General features: G+C 43.0%; 1 protein-coding gene across 14 annotated transcripts in view; it reads right to left on the bottom strand.

The window, feature by feature from the left end:
• Positions 1-18751, bottom strand: part of grik4 (glutamate receptor, ionotropic, kainate 4) — a 201893-nt gene that overhangs the window by 53137 nt on the left and 130005 nt on the right. For all 14 annotated transcript variants that reach the window (XM_064301393.1, XM_064301394.1, XM_064301383.1 and 11 more), the window contains 2 exons: positions 11297-11461; positions 7078-7175 (listed from right to left, as the gene is read on the bottom strand). In XM_064301393.1, the coding sequence (XP_064157463.1) occupies positions 7078-7175; positions 11297-11461 (263 nt within the window). The remainder of the gene's footprint in view (positions 1-7077; positions 7176-11296; positions 11462-18751) is intronic.

Raw genomic sequence — 18751 nt, 5'->3', positions numbered from 1 at the left:
GCCATAGTTTCAGTTCCTCTGTGAAACAGAATTAGCGGCTTCTCTGCTCCCACCACAGCACTTTCCTGGCTCAGTATGCCCCACTCCTTATTAAAAACATCTTCTTTCTCGGGGAGGCATCTCTCCTGTCAAATGAATCCGACCTCATAGGTCTCTCACGGATCTTGGAATTTTGTCGTGGAGCGAATAGTGCAAAATTCAACTTTCACTAAAGACACTGGGATTCATTTTAGATCACATTTTTAGATTAAACACTTTAAAATTATTCCATACATTTTGCAAGAGAGGGTGCGGTGTTCCGTGGCTCTCAGATGAGAGGGAAAGGCCTTTTCATCTGGATAAGTTCAATCCAGTCGGATGGAGCATATTAGTCAATATCAAAGGAATTATTACAATACAGATGATTTTAAGCAAAGGGATTTTGTTACAGCAGTTCATGCAGTAGCACAGATTACAAGATACAAGATATACACTTCTTATTACTATTTATGATGGATTATTTTTGGCTTATTTGTAAAGCTGCAGTGTGACATCTCCCCTTCATTGATTATTTACATTTTGTCATTATTAAAATTAGCAAAAACCTTACAGATAAAGTATTTGTCTCCAATGCCCTGAGACCTCCACACTCCCTTGTCTGCTTCTGACAGAGAGACAGACAGCCACCAGGCCCAGACTGTGTCACACAGACAGGTCCCCACAGTATCAAACAGACAGAGACCAGACCCAGACTGTGTCACACAGACAGGTCCCCACAGTATCAGACAGAGACCAGACCCAGACTGTGTCACACAGACAGGTCCCCACAGTATCAGACAGACAGACACCAGACCTAGATTGTGTCACACAGACAGGTCCCCACAGTTTCAGACTGAGAGACAGACAGACACCAGATCCAGACTGTGTCCCTACAGTATCAGACAGACAGGCTGTTTATTACAGAGCCTGGGCTGAGCCTTTTAAACTGCGTGTTCTCTGCACGCCTGTACCTGCATACTAATATTTCACATTATCCTCTCCCCGTGGTGTGACTGAATAGTCTCACGCGCACATTCAGACAGGGACCATGATTCAGAGGGGACTGAGAGTTAAGTGTAAAGGGGCCTACAGATGGATGCAAAAGAGCCTCCCACGTATAAGAGAGAGACAGCCACTGGAATCTGCCTGCTTCAGTTTAGGAACACAAAGGTTCGGTACTTTTCGGCCTGTATTGAGTGATGCTGAAAAACGTCACATTCGAGCACCATGTCCCGTTCCACCCCATGCCCAGTACAGCACCATGCCAATCTCCTGCCCAGAATACTGCAGACCTCATTACATCCTAAAGCTTCCTAGAGCATGGCATTCCAGACTGCCTACTACAATAATTCTGGGATCAGAATGTGACTTTTTTTTATCAAAAAATCATTGAACCATTTTCTCAACTGAATCCCCTGGAGCTTTACTGAACCTTGGCTGTTAGCCAATCAGAACCATGGATCAGCTCAGAGAGAAGGTGCCAACAGGACAGGGTGACAGCCTAACCTTGCTGACCTGGCTTCTGTGCACAGAGGAGAGAGGGAATGTTTCAGCATGACATGTTTAAACGCCGTTTAAACACTGACTGTAGGAGAGACATTAGAGGCGATGTGTGAGTCTGCAGTGCTGGTCGATCCCCAGCACACACACCAGGCTTCACGCTGGGCTAAGCAAAGTTCACGGCTATCAGAAAGGGCAAGGTTACACCTCACGGTAAATAGCCTAATTTCTGTAAAACAGGACTGACAGAAGATAGATTAATTCCATAACATCTCCAAAATAATCCTGCAAATGAAATAACCATGTACAATCATAAGCGCTAACAAATAAGCGTTGAGAGCCAATTCACTGGCAAATTGGTTCTACTTTCATTCACAGGCAATCATCTGTGTCTCCCTCCGCTGCAGTGCTAAAATGTGAATCCTCACGCTTGACCAAGTGTGGTAATCATGAATTGATATGTGCTGTCAACAGTGACCTGGGAGAGCAGAACGACCCCGGACAACCTCGCGTTCTGATCTGATTAACTCCTCTCTGTTTATGCAGTGGCCACAGCTGAGGGACCTGGAAGCCGCTGCATTATGGATCGACACGTCTTCCCCAGAATGTGTCGAGTCTTCGGGGTAGGAGGTTTAAGGATATAACGGTTCGGGGCAGAGGCCGAAGAGTGAGGGGCATCACAGTTAGGGGCCGAAGCATCATGGGTAACAGAATTAGTAGCATGGGGGAGAAGGGTGTGAGGACAAATGGAACAGGAACGGGGCAAGAATGTTATGGCTATTAGTTTTAGGGGGAGGAGCATTAGGGTAACATAATTAGTGGAATGGGGCAGAAGCATTATGACTAACAGAATTAGAGGCATGGGGCAAGATGGTGTAAGGGTAACTAGGTTAGAGGGATGTGAGTTAGTGGTAACATGGTTAAGGGCAGGGGTTGGAAGGGCAGTATAGTATGTGTTTGTCTGTGTAAGAATGCTGCAGCAAAACAAATATTTATTTGGATATTTTGTTCTGTCAAAGAAGATTGTGTGTGATGGACATTCCCATTCCTGAGTTCTCCATGCTAGTCTAGCCAAAAGGAGACTCTCTGGGGCAGCTCTATTAAGAAATACGCCTGCTAGGGACATTTCTGTTCTAATTCAGTCTAACCACAATACACACGTATGCATGAGAGCATAATAATGCCTGAGTCTGATCAGGAGCAAATGGCATTCAGCCCATCTAAATTTCTCTATGTATTGTGTCAAGCCTGGCTTTGAACACCTCAAGGATCTCATCTCTACTTCTATTCACACACACACACACGCATGCACACACACACACACACACACAGAGTAAAAATGGATCTTACAGAATAATGATGTTACAATGAGAGGAGGAGAGGATTAATTTTTGCGGTATCCTTTAGAGGGTACCCTTACATAAAAAGTGTTAATGTATTCACTCTCCTGACCCGTGTATCAATCGCACAGAACATAAGGGGCAGGCTTTCAGGCTGTAAATGAGAATCAGTTGGAAGTCAAGGTCACTCTGTCTGCCCAACTGGCAGCAGCCCTCTAGAGAGACTGTACCACACTGAATCTGCACTCTGAGCAAGGGGAACATGACCAACAACACAACAAGATAATTCCCGCCAAAGAGAATGATTGAAATGTTTCCGTTACCAAGCAAAGCAAAGCTGATGAGTGTGTCACTGCAACTGCCACAGACACAGCTACAGACAGAGACACATTCACAGACGCACATGAATATACAGCCGCAGAGACATTAACTCTCACAGTCAGACGCATATAGTCACAGGCACACATTTAGTCACAGTCAGGGCTGGCCCGTGGCATAAACGGTCTATGCAGTTGGGGTGGCCACACAACCACGAGGGGGGGCCATACGATCCAATTTATTTATTTATTTTTATTTTATTTAACCTTTATTTAACCAGGTTAGTCTCATTGAGATTAGAAATCTCTTTTTCAAGAGAGACCTGGCCAAGAAAGCAGCAGTCGATTACAGACACAACAAAATTTCAACATTTAACATATTATAAAAGCAGACAAACAGCAATGTTCAAAGTTTCACAATCTGATTAACATGAGTAATCTGTAGTGCAACTAAGGGTCAAAACAATTACAAGTTTCACTTTCCTCCATAACCTTAAGCCTTTTTTGAAAATCATTTAATGATAAAAGCTCCTGTAAATGAAGTTCTTTCTGGAGCTCATTCCACGCAGATGGAGCCGAGAACTGGAATGCTTTTTTGCCAGCCTCAATACGAACCTTTGGCACAGACAATAAAACACTGTTCTGTGAGCGAAGTCAGTATTTTCCATTAGTCTGCTGGACAATGTACATGCAAAGGTAAGATGGAAGCAATTTCAATATGGCCTTATAAATCAAAATATACCAGTGACACAGCCTACGTAATGCCAAGGAGGGCCAGCCCACTCTTCTATAAAGAATACAGTGATGTGTCAAAAATTTGTAATTTGTGACAAACCTCAGTGCCCCATGATACACTATGTCCAACCGACGCAATGACGCTAAAGGTGCATGCATATATAAAATGTCTCCATAATCTATTACCGGTAAGAAAGTAGTTGAGACTAGCCTCTGTCTCACCTCAAGAGAAAAACAGGACTTGTTTCTAAAATAAAAACCCAACTTAAGCCTAAGCTTTTTTACAAGGGAATCTATATGAAACTTAAAAGTGAGACCATCATCTAATAAAAAACCCAGGTACTTATAAGTTGTCACCCTTTCAATTGGTTTATTCTGTGTGGTAACAATACAAGGTAATGTCTGCGGCTCTATCTTTGACCTAGTGAAGAGCATCAACTTGGTTTTTATCAACATTTAAAATAATCTTCAGCTGATAAAGCTGAGCCTGTATGGTGTTAAAAGCAGACTGTAGGTCTTCAAATCCTTTTTTACTGTTTCTGCATAAGAGTAGATGACTGTGTCATCTGCATAAAAATGAAAACTGGCATTTGCCACGTGTTTGCCAATATTGTTTAAATAAATCGTAAATAAAAGGGGTCCTAGGACTGAGCCCTGTGGCACCCCATTCTGTACAGTTAAAACACCAGATGTCTTTCCATCGAACTGGATGCACTGTGTTCTATCTAAGAGGTAGCTTCTGAACCAGGAAACTGCCTGGTCAGAAAATCCTATATTGACTAATCTTTGTAGCATGATGTCATGATCTACAGTGTCAAATGCCTTTGACAGGTCAATAAAAAGGGTGACACAGTGTTGCTTATCCAATGCTTATCAAAGGTAAATAACATTATTTTCGTAATTACTTTTCATAATCCCCTATCGCGGAACTAGCGGTATAAATGTAAAATGGAATGTCAACAGAACATTTCATGACAACGTAATGTAAGAAGGATTTTATCAAGAGACACCCCCCCCCCCCAGATCCAACCACCCCCCCCCCCCCCGCTCGCAGAATCCTACGCAACCCCCCCCCTCCCCCCTGCCGAACGCATCCCACAGAATTGTTTAGGGCCACCAAAATCCTAGGGCCGGCCATGGTCACAGCTATTTTACAATCGCAGACATCAACACACATACTCTCAGTCTATTTTCACATGGTTCGATATACTCCAGTGATACAGAACATTGAACACTGAACTGAATTTAGCATTCTTGAAAACATGCAGGCAAAATAGAGCTTTTAGTATTGAAAAGGTTTGTATTTGGAGGAGTAGTTTGACTAATCTATCATAATCATGAGTGTCAATCGCCCCATGAAAACTAATTTTACTTAGTACGAACCTATGACTTCTGGTCATTGCATTGAGTGCGAACAAAGTAGTTTTTATTTCAATGAGGTGGCAGATTCAGCCAGAGAATTTTATGAAATTGCACATGCACTTAAACAGTCTCAGTGCATTTGATTAAATCTGGCTATTATCCAGCCAATCTTACTGCTTCTCAAATAAAGAAGAGCATTGCTGATGGTTAATAATCTCAGTCTAAGGTCTTGCATGTACAAAACTTCACTTAATAAACCCTTCTCCTGAAAACTGGAACTCCTCCAGTATACACATTACAGCAAAACCTGAGTGAGCTGTTCTGTTTAATATTCTCTTTAATATTGTATGAGGCAAATGTTCCATTAAATAGATACATACATAAGCAAAGATGGACAAATCTGCAGTGTTAGCTTTCCCACATTATACGCTAGTCTTGCAGCACATAAAAAACAGGAAGAATAGATATTAGGTTTTCTGCGACACAGTACGACCCTAGATCATCAGTATCTAATTACGTGGATCAAATTTTTAATTGTGAGTCTAGTCATTTGGATATAGTTTGGATCATCGTAAGACTGTTGATGGACCTGCTTGTGCGTATATGAGGCAGTTAAAAAGAAACGATTCTGCTCATTCACCTTCAGACGGCACAACACACTCACCTTCGATAGCTACACCAGGAGCATTTCATTAGCGAGGTCATATGACTACTGTCCCCTGTTGTCATTGGCTATTGACATGCCCAGAGAGGCCATTAGTGAGGCTGTCACCTTGAGAATAAGAATGGAGGTAATGTGCCCTTTCCCCAAGTGAAAGAGGGCATTTTCCTGCAGAGAGCTCCACCCCTCTGCTCTCTGTACTATTCTGTTAGCCCTCAGGACTTAAAGCACTCTACTGGATATCCACTTTACTCAGGTCCAAAAACCTTTAAAAGAGCACAGGCAGTCAATTTCAAAACTGCTTATAGGATGCACTGCCTTAGCGTGCATGTCAGAATACTGCATGTACAGAACATGTTTTATATAATTTTTTATTATACATTTAAATATGTACGGTATAGAGCAGAGGATAAGAATTTTTTTTCATGACAACCTAACAACACGTAGGTGTCAGAGGAATGGGTGGCATATCTTTTGACCCTTAACAGGAAAAACAAAAATGTACACACCAAACTCACCATACAATGCTCTGCTGTAAATTGGTATTTCAAACACTTTACACATAAAATGAATTGATAGGGATCAGATTGATTGGTCTTCTGGTCTTAGGACTAAGACAGCATTTAAAATTCAGGAGCACTGAAATGCTGATGTTGTTGAAGACAAGGTGTTACATTAAAAAGAAAAACATAGCAAGCATGAGCCAATTACATTTTTAGCTTTACTGCCTCTGCATATTTTTCCATAATCTTTCAGCATCGTGGTATGGTGGAATATTCTAGGTTTTCTGGAAACTAAAGTCTGCATGGGTGAGCATCATAAATGTGCAGAATGAAATGTGACAAGACATGCTCCATGTCTGACTATGGCATGACACATCCCTGGCCATTTGTAAACAGTCAAACACTCACCACTGGTAATGCCTGCCATGGGATTTTGAACATGGTTAGAACTGTCACCCATGGTTTTGTGAGTGTGCTTGTTTTCACAGTCTGCTGCAGGCTCAGTGTGCTCAGAGTAACCACACACTCACAGTCCATTCAGTGTAAAAACACACCTGCAGTCCCTTCGGTATAAACAGCAACTCGCATTCGCTCTTTGTAAACACACAATCGCAGTTCGCTCAGTGTAAACACGCACTCACCTCCTTCTCCCCGCAGATGTTGCTGATGATGGAGTTCGATGCTGGGCTGGCAGACGGCCCCAGGACTGCCACCACCCCCTTGGACAGAATCTGGCACACTGAGCAGAGAAAACACAGGCCAGGAGTCAATTTATCTCCCCGCACAATGCACAGAGACCACAGCTCAGTCACTGCACACAGAGCACAGCACAGCCTATGCTCAATGCACAGAGACCAGAGCTCAGTCACTGCACAGAGTCTATGCTCAATACACAGAAAACAGAGCACAGTTACTGCACAGTCGTTGCTCAATACGCAGAGACCAGAGCTCAGTCACTGCACACAGAGCACAGTACAGTCTATGCTCAATACACAGAGACCACAGCTCAGTCACTGCACAGAGAGTCTATGCTCAATACACAGAGACCAGAGCTCAGTCACTGCACACAGAGCACAGTACAGTCTATGCTCAATACACAGAGACCACAGCTCAGTCACTGCACAGAGAGTCTATGCTCAATACACAGAGACCAGAGCTCAGTCACTGCACAGAGAGTCTATGCTCAATACACAGAGACCAGAGCTCAGTCACTGCACAGTACAGTCTATGCTCAATACACAGAGACCACAGCTCAGTCACTGCACAGAGAGTCTATGCTCAATACACAGAGACCACAGCTCAGTCACTGCACAGGGAGTCTATGCTCAATATACAGGAAACAGAGCACAGTTACTGCACAGTCTATGCTCAATACACAGAGACCACAGCTCAGTCACTGCACACAGAGCACAGTACAGTCTATGCTCAATACACAGAGACCACAGCTCAGTCACTGCACACAGAGCACAGTACAGTCTATGCTCAATACACAGAGACCACAGCTCAGTCACTGCACACAGAGCACAGTACAGTCTATGCTCAATACACAGAGACCACAGCTCAGACGCTGGACACAGAGCACAGTACAGTCTATGCTCAATACATAGAGAGCACTGCGCAGTCGCTGTGAGACCAAATTGTTCCCTAAAAGATACGCTGATGTATGAACTTCGCTTAGCTCCAAATCAGGATCACTCCATGCTTCATAAGTATAGGTACATAAGAATTAAAATTATCTGCAGGCATTTGTGAATGACAGTGCAAAGAAGCTGTAGTACTGCTTGTTTTCTTTAAATATTCATCTTTGTGTTGAAATATTAATCAGTCTCTGAAAAAGACAAGATTTTAAATATTTGCCTCTCACTTCCCTGCACACACATTTGTCTTTAATCATTCTGCCAACCAACAAGTCATTTCGGCTGAAGAAATAATCCCTATATTTAAATTAGGATACCAAGACCAGTGTAGTGCTTTAATTGGCACAGATACAGGGCAGGAGGGCTAAGTTTGGGAGGGGGGAGAAGGCTGGGTGGCAGACAGACTGGGTGGAAACAAACAATGAGGTGAGGGGGTCCAGGGCTGGAGTCTGTATAGCATGCTGTCAATCCACACAGGATTGACGGGAACGTGGGAATTAGTGAAGCAGCGAATAAAATGATTAATAAATAATTCCATTATCACCCACCCACCCAGCCTCCCAGCCTCCCAGCAGACAGACCAACAAATCTCACTCAAGTACATCTCCTCCCTGCAGCTGACTCCCGCCATTTAAGGAGCTGTCAGTTGGGATTAGAGCAACAGGAATGGTGCCAGCTGTCAGAAGCCATTTTCATTGGCTGCTGTAGTACAGGGGTAACCAAGAGTGCCAGAAGTCCTGTCACATGATTTGTCAATACTGATTTCAGGAGGTTAGTAACTTCTTCCAAAGTGACCAACCCAGAAGAACGGTCAATAAATAAAGGAAATAAATATGTGCCGTCTTCCAAACACACCATGAAAGCCAATTTTACAGCCATGAAGCCTTCTCTAAAACAGCTATCTTTTAACACAGGGGTTTGAAACCTTCTCTGATACAGCAACCCTCATCCACACTCAAAGGTGGAAAAAGGTTACATTTACATAGTCATTGCATATCAAGTCTGGCCAGGGAGCCCATACAATACCTTCAGGAGGTACTACCCAGGGGTTTGCGGACCCCCCGTTAAAAAGCCAGGCATTAATACACTAGGTACTTAACTATGACATGTGTTATATCTTATACATAATGCTGTTTAACCAGAATTCTCCCTTGGTTAATATGATTCAGTGTCATGTTTAATAACTGTACCATATCTGAGCTGGTGTTAATAGTGTACAGCTACTGAAAAGTCAGAGAAAAGTGCTCCCCCAGTAACAGCAATGCATACACGAAGTCTGAGTGTTTGATAAGAGCCCATGTTCAGCACACGGGGTGGCTCTATTCTGTTATAATGGAAAATGTCTTAGGGGGCCTAATATTCTACTGCAATGAAATAGCGAAGGTCAAAGACTTCCCCGACATTTAAAAAAGGGGCCCTTTCTGCATCCTCAAAGAAAGAATTAAATTGTGTGTGTGCATATGTGCGTGCGTGTGTGTATACATATGTGTGTGCGTGTGTGCATGCGTGTGTGTGTGAGTGTGTGTACGTGTGTGTGCATGAGATGAGAGAGCGAAAGAGCACAAATCCAGAGAGACAGGTTTTCAAATTTTATCCCACAGACCGAGTGTGTATGTTGGTTTTTGTCACTATCTCTTGATCAATTAAGATCAAGATGTCTATATTGCTCTTGGTATTCAGGGGTGTGGTTTTATAATTGTTGATTTTTTAATGATGGCACCCAGATAAATGAAAATACATAAATCTAAATAAACAGCAATTAAAACCATGACCTTGAATGCAGAGTATAGTCAGAAATGCTCAGGGTGGACGTGCATCTAGTCCTTCTCTAATGCATTCTTTTGCTGTGGAGGGCAGTTATTGGCAGTAGCAGTGTTAGGAGCAACTAACAGTGTTACTGGCATTAGCAGTGTCAGGAATGGCTAACAGTGTTAGTGTATTACAGACGTTTGGAGAAACGAAGTGTTATTGCATTTGTGGTGTTAGGAACGACTGTGTTCGTTTCTCTTAAGGTCTGCAATGCCCTAAGTATTACTGCATTAGCGGTGTTAGAGAACACCTAACAGTGCAAGCGCATTAGCGGTGTGAGGAGCGATAGCAGCCAACACCGGGCAGAACTGCACCAATCGCAGCAGGAAGAGACCGGAAGGTTTACTGGCTCAGTGGAACAGCTGTCTAGGTGAGGAATCCGCCACGCTCCTGAATTTCGTTCAATCGGAGAGGAAGTTGCGCACGCATGACTTAGTGTCGCAAGACTGCGCTGCTACAGCTGCAGTAAAGGAGCTGCGTTCCGCGATCCGATACAGCTGGACTCTGCCCGTCGGCCGGGCTCAGCTCTGCCTTATTCCCCCAGGCACACGCCACCTTTTCCCATCCCCACCGCCTGCTGGCTGCAACAGCATAAACAACCTTGCAGTCAACAGCCCACACTCACGCCTCCCTACAGGACTGAGCAACACTCGGGGGTTCATTCTTACTGCCCCAGACCACACGACTGCTTTGAATGTCAGCCAGCAGGAATTTGACATACGTTTTCACATCATATTATCATTTACCCGTTTTATTATTTCCATGTGTCTTTTTAACGTTTTCCTTCAGCCAAGTTCTCTGCATACTCTAATTTTAACACAAAGCAATTCTTAAGTATACCTTACAAGAAGCCAAAAATTATGTCTGCCTCTGCATGTTAAAGAAACTCTGTTTGTTACATTTACCTGATAATAAAAGTAATAACAACAAGGACAAATTTTACATGCTGCAAATAAAATGAAATGACTGCAGGAAGGTAGCATGACTGAAGTATAAACGATTTTTAGTTTCCTGAAGGCATGCCTCAGAACTTCTCTACACTTACTACACATTTAAACAGAATAATTATTGAATAAGCACATTTCCTTTCATCACATATCTTTCATGTACGTATCTTTACCCCTTGCTGATATTTCACATCTACTTCTTTTTAATCCAAACCACATTAAACGCCTTGCATATTAAATGCATCTCTGCTTTAATAAGTGTAACATTGCAAGGAATTTATTCATTCAGATGGAAATCATTGTGAAATTGTATGCAAATATACTGATGTATCCGATCCTGTTAAACAGAATAGTAATGGCATTAATGGCCGCTGCCCAGTTTTACTACAGATGTTAATGTTGCTATGCTGTCCAGTATGATGAGCGCTAGTAAAGATATTTGGTGTTAATGGTTTGGCAGGTCTTACTGGTCTCGCCCATCTCGTACTCGCTGTCCCTCAGGAGCTCGAAGATGTCCACCTCCAGCTTGCCTGTCGTGGAGCGGTTGCTGGCGCGGTTGAAGCGCTCTTTGGCCAGCGTGATGGCCAGGCGCTCCCCCCGGCTGCACTCCATGGGGTCATCCAGAATGGCGGCTGGGGAAGATGGGAAGACAGGGGTCAGAACCGGGTACCCTCCAGTCATTGGGAGCGTTATCCATCATGCTGTATGAGACCAAATGGGGCGACATAGCTCAGGAGGTAAGAGCGGCTATCTGGCAGTCGGAGAGTTGCCGGTTCGAATCCCCCACCCTGGGCGTGTCAAAGTGTCCCTGAGAAAGACACCTAACCCCAAATTGCTCCCAATGAGCTGATTGGTACCTTGCATGGCAGCCTTTCACCGTTGGTGTGTGAGTGTGTGTATGAATGGGTGAATAAGAGGCATCAATTGTAAAGTGCTTTGGATAAAAGCGCTATATAAATGCAGTCCATTTACCATTTACCAAACCATAATTAGTCCAGGCTTGTGGAGTGTGGCAGCCTGGTATTAATAGTGGTGGAGGTGGTAAACAAGGGGTTCATCTGCATTAGTACTTTACCTTCAGGAGAAGTACTATATAACCAAAAATATAGCGAATCCAAATTATGAGGCTGTACTTTATTTGCTGGCCTGAAGTCATTTCATAGTAGGAGACAACAGAACGTCTTGTTTGTTCTAGGTTGCAAGCTAACCACAAGAAGCAATTAGGAAGCATTCTGATACTGATCCACTGAAGGAAGCAGTATGGCGCCTGGGGCTTATATATCTTTTCCCCCCTCTCTCAATTAAGATGTGGGTAAATGAGAGGGCAATAGGGGAATAAACCTGTCCTCAGCTCAATTATCAGAGAAACAATGATGCAATACCGCAAGCATTTGGCCAAAGTGCAATTAGACACCCCACTAAAAAATGTATACATAAGTTTAGATTTCCAATTATGCCTCCAACTTTCTGTGAAAAAAGGGCCATAGATTTTTTTCATTGCATCTCTGAATATTAAGAAAGAAAGATGTGATGTTTATTCTGTTCCAATTTAATACCGAAGATTAACAGTTTCTGTCCAATAAACCCCTGCGAGTCTCTGCCTCCTGTTTTTTGTAAGGGCAGGAATTTGCATTGACATTCAAATCCAGTCAGGATTTGGATAGTAACACATTTTCTGGCACTGAAAGAATATCTGTCCCCTTACAGTAAGTAGCCCTCTCTCCCTCTCTCCCCCACTCCCTTGGTGTCATTGGAAAATTGCTTCCTGTTTGCACAGCAAGAACACAAAAGGATAGAGAAGGGCGATTCCCTCATCCTTTACTCCCCAAAGAGAGTGACAAAGCGCTGCAGATGCGGTATTACAGAAGCTCCAGCAAAGCGGCGCAGAAGCAGGAAGGAAGTGGCTGTCGGCTCACTTGATAGACCCAGCCAGGAAAGCCAGGCAGGCTCTGCTGATGACCTGTCAGAGTGACCATGAGAGGTGTGATGCAAAGGAACAGGCACCCAAACAGGCTGTCTGCAGTCACGCCGGGAAGGACAGGCCTGCTGCCTATCGCATCTATATCTGAATAAATGCTGCCGCGAGTGCAAGCTGAACTGGCACCCAGCAAAAGGAGCACAAAAAAAAAGAAGGCACTTTACACTTCTAATGCCACTAACTACACTCAGTAGCCAGAGAAGATCCACCTACAACCTGAGAGAAATGTCAGGCAAAAACTTCAACCTGCAAAGCCTGGCGCATTTCTGTGATAGAGCCCTGAAATGGAATTCACATTTAAATTATTTAAAAAGCCAACTCTAGAGCTCCAACGGGGAGCACTGCGTCGCGTCCACTGTCGGCGTTGCATCAATGTCCCGTTCGACCTGTCCCACAGCGCGGTGTTCTCAGCGCATTCAACGTCAATGTTCCTAACAACGAATTGGAGAAATCTGTAACCTCGCTATATTAATTGATTATGTGTAAGCGCAACTTCATTCAGCTACTAGATATTTATTTCTGTAGGCTACGTAGCAAGCCACAACGAACCGCTTCAGAGAAGTGTGAGAACGTGCGCAGATAGCAACTACTGTGGACTGTGTTTTCGCCAGGTAACTACGACAATATTGCAGCGGCTAGGTTTGACACAATTTGGATTTCATGAGCAATATTTCATGTGCAATTACAAGAGCTAATTGGAGATCATTCAGTTATCGACTTTAGTTTTAGCTCATGCTTGTAATTAAAGCGAGAGCGAGCTGCCTTTTCTGAGCCAACTTCCTCATCAAAATTCTTTGATTTAACATTCTCTGTGAGGCAGGGATTGGGTGCATGTTTATCAGTTGATTAGAAAAACGTCACTTTTTCCCATACTTTGTAAATGAGCTAATTAATAATTCACTTAATAGGCTATTTCTTGATGTCTGTGAATAGTCTACATTACTAAACAACCATGAATTGTATCTCATTATTTTAATGCAGTAACTATGTTAGTGGACGGAGTGGATGTTTTGCGTCGCCGTCAAGAATTGAAGCTTCTTTAGCTTGGATGCAGCAGTCGGATGTGGAACGCTGACGCAACGTGGACTGTGGAGCAAATTCAACTGATTGCAAAGGCTGCATTCCATGGCAGAGGGCAATGGCCAACGCAATGCTCATTAAATGCAACGCTCAACGCGCTCAGGGGAACCAGGGGTAACAACCCCCGAAAATAAAAATAAATAAACACAGTAAAATCACTTTTGTTTCTCAGTCCAAGGTTCTCTGTCTCATTAGAAATGAGCACAGGGTAAACAGTTCCCCCCAAAAAACGGTTCAGTTTAAAATTCAACCCTCGTGCTGACTTGCCTTTCAAAGGCTTGCAATATTCTCAAATTTGTCTTGTTGATGGAGTTGTCAATGATAGCATACTGTATAAGATAAAACGTGTTTCCATGGAGAAGTAATCAACGCTCCAGCCCAAACATTGTGATTTAGAAAAGTTGACACTTAACACTCACAGCAACCCTCAGACTGGTCTTAAACAAATTCTGTTGGTCTGAGTCTCATTGGTGCTTATGTTTAAACAGCTAACAGTATCTGGAAGCTATAAAAATCTAGAAAGGTGAACAAGAGGGCATCTGGGCTGGCTCAAAATTGGTTCTCAGTCACAGTTGCAGAATCATTTATAAAAACAATTATACGCACGACTCAGTATACACGTTACTAGTTATAGAAACTAACATACTATAAACAATTTACACTTTATCATTATCTATGATAAAACAGCTGTAACCTCCAACACTGACTGCATGTATATAATAGAAAAACAGCTCCCAACACTAATATACTACTGATATTAGAGAAACAACTCCTGACATTAATATATACTTTTGCATTGTGGAAACAGCTCCCAGCTGTAATATATGCTTAAGTTCCTTCAGTGGAAAGCTGGATTGCAGAGAGCAGGAATCGTAATGAAGATAGGATGAGGTCTCATCGGTAAACTAAACTGAAGTGAGAAGATTAAGTCCACTCGAGAGAGAGAGAGAGAGAGAGACAATTTTCTTCACAAATCAAACTGTTATTTTTAAAAATTCTCTAAAAAAACAATTGAATTAAACAGAAAAGGAAGATGATACTGATTAGTCCAGTGAACTAATTTCTTTTTGAAATGTAATAGTCTGCTAGGCCAATGCATTTTTGTATTTCAGGAAAAGCTATTATTATTATTATTATTATTATTATTTGTAAATAGTATCTTCTTATTCTCATCTCTTTGACAAGCTGAGACAAAAGTATTATTGGAGGTTAACAGTAATGTGTGATGATTTGACTAATTACAGCCTGTATCCTTGGACTTTTACACTTTCATGTGTGGGTGCATTCCTTAAACACGCTTGGATTGCAAATTTGATATTTCCTATTCTGGCAAATGGCGTAGTTTATCAAGCATATCTCTCCACGTGTGTTCTTGATTCATTTTTTTTCCTCACAGGGAATCATTCCGCACACTTAATATATTTTAAATTACAGACATTAGCTTGTCGTTTCGCCCATAGGAATGCAAATCTCTTCAATTTACTGCACAGATGCTAATTAGCAGGGCTAAATAATGTGTGAGAAAGTCAGTATGCTTATAATAGGTGTAGCCTGGATGAGGGTGGGAGCGAATATAGGAAGGCTGAAACCAAAGGCTAAAGGCACTCATGGACAATCTGGTGTTGTGTTTTGTCATATTTCTTTGTCACTGTAACTAAAGTTGTCTTTCTTGAATGAAAGATAAAGCAACACAGCTTGTACGATCATGATTATGTCTCCTAAGGAATCCATTTGCAGCCAGTTTATACATTTTACCAGCAGATCCTGTGCTAGAGAACTGCCTTCAGACAGGCTGCATAAAAACTCTAATTACATTCACTTCTGCTGGAGAGAAAACAAATACAAAGTAAAAATTAATACAAGGTAATACAAACGCTGTGAAAGGAGTAGACTTATATACAATACTAAGTGAGGAGGTGTTTTCCTATCAGTCATGGGACCCTTGTAGAGCCTGGCAACTATCTCTCTCTCATTCTCACTGTCTATGTCTATGTCTATGCCTCTCTCTCTCTCTCTCTCTCTCTCTCTCTCACACACACACACGCACACAAACAAACATGCACACACACGCACACACACAAAAAGACACACACACAAATGCACGCATGCACATGCACAAACATTCACAAGGCGTACAGGTCCATGACCCGCTGGATTGCCAATGTATTCCGCATCAGGGACGATAGCAGATAAGCGCAAAATATTTTGTCTTTTTCACTGGAGAGCACTGCAGAGGATTACAGCAAACTCAATTCAATTGGTTTCACTTTTTATAGGAGTGCCGCTCGCTGCTGTAATAGCCTCTCAAGAGCCTTGCCCTGACCTGCCTGTGGGTTTATCATTCTTCTCCTGCAACAGAAACCACAACCGCAATGAAAAAAGCCCAATGACCCCATATCACATATTGGAAAGTGGAGCCATTTTAAAGAATGACTTCATACATCACATGTCAGTCTAATTATGAGTATTGACTGTAGACTGGTGACAGGGAAAACGTATACGAAAGGAGTGCAGATATCTTTCAAGCACAACAAACTCTGTGCTGTGCTTTCTGAGAGAGAGAGAGCGAGAGAGGGAGAGAGAGAGAGCGAGAGATTTCAGGCAGCTAATAAGCCACACATACAAAAAAGCTCGCAACACTAAAACAGAGCTAGAGTCACATTGCTCCATTATTCACTGATGCCGCATACAATGTAGGCAATTAACTGTGGATGTAAATATCAGTCAAACAAGGGCAAGGCTCAGGGGAGGGGCTTCCCTCTCCATCACTCCCTGCTCTTCAGTCACACCCTGGGGAAGCGCACCTCCACGGAGTCGAACGTTCAGATGAGAGGCAGTGAGTGTCGATGCCGCAGCCTCCGCTCTGCACCACCACTGGAAAACAAGGTTCTTTTGAAAACTCTTCACGAAGGCAGAGAAGTTTCAGTGAGTTCCAGGCAGGTCTGGGAGTGTGGGAAGTGTCTGAAAGTGCACGGGCGTTGAAATTATTTCTGGAGCGCAATGCAGACTGAAGAGGAGCGGAGTGGAATGGCAGGCTGTCGTGCTAAAACGGTCTGTGTACCGCTGTGCGACTGAGAGGACCCTTAAACCTCTGCAGGATCGCAGGTAATCGCAGGTGTCATCTCTGCCTATTGTATCCGCTGTCTGCAGCCACAGCGTGTGCCTTCATGACGCAGTCCTACTGCGCAGTCCGCACTGACTGCTGCTCATAATAAACGATGTCTTGTGCTCTTTGCCGAAAGGAGTCTTCTCTGCCGAGGAATCCCTGAGTCTGCAGACTTCTCCAATATAAACCCATTATGATACTCAACCTTTAACAGGTCCAGACCACCCCCCACCCCAGGCCACAACACCCTGAGTTTCAGGCTCATAAACACTGATAGCACCTGTGTCCCTGACTGTGTCACGCTGAGAAGTGACTCTTAGTCTACTGAAGGACATAACTGAGGAAGAATTCACAGAGCATAATGGTGAAGAGAGAAATTCCTTCAGCAGGAACTGCTTAAGAGGTTCAGTTAATGACCTGCACTTGTATGCAAACACTTCATCGCAGTGCTATATAGTTTGTGTCCTATTGAATCTCCTGTTCACCTCACTTTGTTGTATAAATGGAGAGTAAGAGGGAGAAGATTTATTCAGTTATGGTATGTATACAGAAGCAGTCTTTGCAACATCAATGGCCAGGGGGAGTTCTTTGCTAGCCAGGAGGTAATCTCATTGGTGAAAATTACTGAGATTATGCAAATATACAGGCAATTATGCAAATAAAAAGGAAAGATGTGCTTTCAGGGTCCCTGGGGCTGCAGTGGACTGCATTCATTGGTTAAAAATAAAACCCCGTAAATCTTCCAAGTACACACTGAAACAAGATTCAGGAATGGAAATTCCTGCAAAACACTGAAAGTGCACTGAGGAAGATGAAATATGAAATATGATAATAAAAGAAACACATGAATATATACAACTGATCAACTACTAATGTAGCGAATGACAAATGGTAAAAAATGTACCTGTTTAAATAAATGTTAATAACATTGTATCACCCTTTATTTAACCTGGTAGGTTAACTGAGAACTCAATTCTCTTTTGCAGTGATAGCCTGGGGAAGTGTAGGGAACGCAAGGGAGTGTGCAGTCAGTCAGATGCTGTATAGGGGATGATTAGCTGGCCAGGCGTAGAGAGCTGGTTTTTGGGGGGAATTTAGCCAGAAAACCAGGGTTGACACCCCTGCTCTTTCAAAAAGTGCCATGGGATCTATAATGACCAGAGCCCCGGCCTGAGCTTAATGTCTCACAGCTCCTTCTGAAGCAGGCTGCTCCCATCACTGTGCTGGGGCAAAGGATTTCCATCTTGTATAGAGTGTAGATCACACCTTTTCCCATATTTTACAGTACAGTTCATTACCTGTGTTGTTATGTAGGCACACAGACACACACACACACTCACATCCATGCACACACATACACATGTATGCGTGTGAGTGAGTGCGTGCGTGCGTGCACAGTATCTGACAATAATTTCAATGCATGTTTTACAATAATTTAACATTCAATACCATAATTTACCTCATAATGATATAAATCATGTGATATACCATATGTATAGTTTCAGATAACCTAAAATTACTGAATCCCTCACTCAGACACTCACTGCCACATGTGAATATCTCCTGTACGCTCACACTGCCCAATGTAAATTTCTCATTTTTACCCTCTCTTGCACGTGTGAATGCCCACTATAATGGCCTAGTTTTGGACGTTCTTTAGGGACTGTGGGGATTTGGGGTTCTAGAACCACCCTCCCCGACCCCACCAACTTAACGCAGCCCCGACAGAGCTCAGGGTTTTCGCTGGCGAGAGGACCC

Source organism: Anguilla rostrata, chromosome 12 (genome assembly GCF_018555375.3).
Source record: "Anguilla rostrata isolate EN2019 chromosome 12, ASM1855537v3, whole genome shotgun sequence".
Classification (NCBI taxonomy): domain Eukaryota; kingdom Metazoa; phylum Chordata; class Actinopteri; order Anguilliformes; family Anguillidae; genus Anguilla; species Anguilla rostrata.
The sequence above is the reverse complement of the archived record's forward strand: the minus strand, read 5'-3'. Positions and strand labels throughout refer to the sequence as shown.